At 30.6% G+C, this 4,069-nt stretch overlaps 1 protein-coding gene across 1 annotated transcript; it reads right to left on the reverse strand.

Annotated features, from left to right (window-relative positions):
• Nucleotides 1-772: 772 nt before the first annotated feature.
• LOC7456297 (uncharacterized) lies at nt 773-4,069 on the reverse strand. The gene is given in 5 exon segments (XM_024605707.2): nt 773-1,023; nt 1,026-1,321; nt 3,730-3,933; nt 3,935-3,996; nt 3,998-4,069. Coding segments are annotated over 5 exon segments (885 nt in total).

The raw sequence follows: 4,069 nt of genomic DNA on the forward strand, positions 1-4,069 counted from the left end.
AATTAACACGTAATTATTATTTATTATTTTTTTTATAAAAGTCAAAATTTAATCTTTTTTTTATTAGCAACGACAAATCCGTTGCTAATATTAAAATATATATATATATATATATATATATATATATATATATATATATATATATATAATCCATTACTAATCCCTTATTAAAGTTGCATTTAAATTATTTTGATGCAAATATGAACCTCCTTTTTAGTAGTTAGTAGTATTCAAAGGAAATTCCTATAAAACAGGAGTTCCTGACACTAAGCCCACACATGAACTCTAGAAGATAAAGAAAACAAAACGTAAATATAAGCAAAATACTGCGTAGTGAAAATTTAAATGTGCAGCGGTCATCTCCTCTCTTTCAGTTTGAAATCAGTCCCGAAGATCATTCTACTCGCAACAATCATATCGCAAAACCACTCCTTACAAAGTACGAAGTACAAAGAACAAAACTAAATGTAATACAAAGATTTTGCCAAAGGATATGTGATGTAGTGCAAGATTTCGTGAGAAATTTTAATACCATGCTTACATTAATTAGAAATTTTAATATCGTTGGAGAAAATTCTTAATTCAATGGGGATACTTTACAAGAATTGTGAGATTCATGAGCAAGATCTTACTCATATATAGACCTAAATTTATTAGATAGACCGAATTCATACGCTAGATACTCAAATTATTATAAGGTTCTCATGAAAATGGCATCTATCTCATTGCGAGTATAATATATAACATGAAACAAGTTGAGGTAATAATTTCTTTATGAATGGAAACAAATTTCTGAGATCTTGGCGATGTAACCTTGAACCCTAGGGTTAGCAGTACTGAGCGCAAGAGAAGCAAGACCAGAGGCATAACTCCAATATTGCAACAGAGCTTCATCCACGGCTCCATAATCCCTAAGTTTATTAGTTATCCAAAGAAGTTCCTGTGCCAATTTCTCTGCCACCACATCATCCGCCTCTTCAAAACCAGCACCAACTGCCACCTGCAATTCCCAACAGTTTACATAACAGCACTCAAACAATTACTCGTGCCCTTAAAATAAGATGCAATGTAGGACCCTAATGGAAGTGACCTAATGACACGTGAAGTCCAAGTTGATGAAGAATCATCTGAGCCTTGAGGGTTTTGCACATATTGGTATAGAAGGCCTAGTGTACGTGCAAATGCGGAAGAAAGAGCCATCCGATTGACTTCTGCAAGTTCCATATGGCCATCTCTGAAGTTTCCATCCATGATCTTGACAGCCATTGCCATTGCAAATTGCTATTTTCTTGACGTGGCTGGTATCTCATTATGTAAGTACCTGCCCCATATAAAAATCTAACAGCAAATAACAATGTTGTGCATGTAATTGAAATGTTATGACAAAATGTACATGATCTTCAATATTTTGTATGAATCATGTCCAAAGATACGTGACACTAACTTTTTAGGGATGGAACTCAGTCCATATCCTTATTTATTTTCTAGATATTTCAGGATTTTATATCGAACTCGACAAAAGCTGACAGGACATGAAATTAAAACATGCCGCCGAATATTATTATTTTTTTAGTTCGGTGCCCCCTCCTCCTTATTAATTACATATTTTCCTGTACAAGGGACGGACAGAACGTGTTTGAAGGCCGTTTTGGAGAAATCAGAGGTGGGAATTTTGAGCCTAAAGACTGTTTATTTTACGAGAGTTGGTGTCTCGTTGTGTTGCGTGGCAATAGTTCTAATAGGAAAGGTTGCATGCAAACCACTTGGCAATTATGTGTAAAACGCAAACCCATCATTCGATGGCAGTCATTGCATGTGATCACTCTTGGATTCTTATTACCTATAATATAATTTAAAAGTTATGGTTTTTTTACCCTGTACTGTTTTCGATGTGAATCCTTTTATATTTTATATTTTTCAATTTGATTATCAATTTTTTTTAAATGATTTAATCTTAACTAAAAAACAATAATTTTAAATTCTTATAAAAAATATGATTGAAAGAGAAAGGGTCGAAATGAATTCAAATGCATGCCATGAGTGCATGAATTCAATTTGAAATATTAAAAGTTCGTTTATTTGTTGGAAATTAGTTTTTTTTTGGAAAGTGAATTCCAAAAAAATGAATTCCGGGAAAGTGAATTATTTTATGATGTTTGGTAGTGTAATGAAAAATAAGTTGGAAAACACTTTTTAGTGCTTGGTTATGTCATGGAAAATGAGCTGGAAAATAACTTATTAATGTTTTATTTTTTTCAAGTTTATTAAAATAATGTGAAACAAATATTACAAATTAAAACGTTGAATGAAAATGAAATTGAAAAAAATATAATTTCATAAATTATCTCAAATAAAATAAATAATAATCAAAATAATAGAGATCAAATCTAACAAATAAAAAAATTGAAAGATGAAGAAATTAAAATAATAATAATTACCATTTCATAAATTATTTCAAATAAAATAAGTAACAATCAAAAGAATGAGGACCAAATTTGATAGATAAAAAATTTCAATTAAAAAATGATAAGGAAAAAGCAAATAACAATTATAAAAATCAAATTATAAGGGATGAAGTTGAAAAACAAATATTTAAAACAAAATATATATAGCAATCAAAAGTTTGAGAATCAAATTTGATATAATCAACAAATAATATGACATTTCTAAATTTTTCACAACTTCCGGAAAGTGTTTTCCATCCAAAATAAAAGGAAAACACTTTCCTGAAAACCAAGCCAAATTTTTCTTTGACTGGAAAGTGTTTTCTATTGACCAACTTTTCTAATGACAAACAAACACATGAAAGTTTGAAAAGTAATTTTAAGAAAATCACTTTCCGCCAAGCAAACACCCCCTAAATAAAATAAAAAAACTAATTGATGAGATAAGAGACTTACGAGAAAACAACAAATGAGGAACAAAATATCAATTAATTATTTTATCCGAGTGGCCTTAATAATATAAAAAACCAGATTAGAGCATTACACTTTAGTAAGAGAGAATGATAGTGAAAAGAGGGGAAAATTATGGAACATAAAAGGTGGGAACCATGGCCAATATTTTTTTCTCACAAATTAAAAAGAGGAGATTCAAAGGATTTGATTACCTTATACGAATTTCACTTCTTTTTTCTTTCCTTTGTTTGGTGATTTGAAAAAGAATATAAATCTGGTCCTCGTTTTTATCAAAACCTCTTGCTGTTTAAATGAATATTTAAAGCGTGTTTGACATTGTGGTTGCGGGTGCTTTTCAAATAACTTTTCGTCCAAAATACATGCCAATGATATTTTTTTTATTTTTTAAAAATTATTTTTGACATCAGCACATCAAAACGATCCAAAATGTACAAACCATATTAAATTTTAGCAAAAAAAAAATTTCAAATTTTTTGGGAACGCGGGTTGAACCGTGTTCCCATACGCTTCCTTAGTGGACGAAATCAACAATCCCAAAAAAAAGGACATGAAAAAAGAAAAGAGAGAGTAGTTTAGTGCGTTAATTAAGCTTAATTAATTATATCGACGATAGACGTTCTTATTGAGTAAGAAAAAACCCAAAAGTACCAATTCTTGCAAATATGGCATATATGGAGATATATATATTTACCTATGTAAAACTAGATAATTATTAATAAATCCCAGTTGTTCATAAAAAGGAACTGATAATTACCAGAAATTATTTTTTTTTAAAAAAGAAATCAACTCCATTGAAGGACTAGAAGTTGACCATGTTGTTGATGATGATGGAAATGCCAAAGGAAATGATGATCCAATGGAGGAAAAGCTATTAAGAAGATAATGAGGTGACAAATTCATGGGAAGAGGGAAATGATCCATTAAAACCCTAAGTACCCAAACAGTGACCCAAGTCATTAACATAACCATGAACCTTAAATGATCACTTGGTCTCCACTTCTTTATTTGAGTGCTCTACTTTTAACTTGGATGCCACTTAAACAAGTGTTTTTCCAGCCACGTTTACTGTCGACATGAAGAAAGATCGAGTTCAAGAGAGCTGATAGCTTTGGGTTGTAGTTATATTGAACAAGCTTAAGATCACTCGCCAT

The sequence above is a fragment of the Populus trichocarpa genome, chromosome 7, assembly GCF_000002775.5.
Source record: "Populus trichocarpa isolate Nisqually-1 chromosome 7, P.trichocarpa_v4.1, whole genome shotgun sequence".
NCBI lineage: Eukaryota > Viridiplantae > Streptophyta > Magnoliopsida > Malpighiales > Salicaceae > Populus > Populus trichocarpa.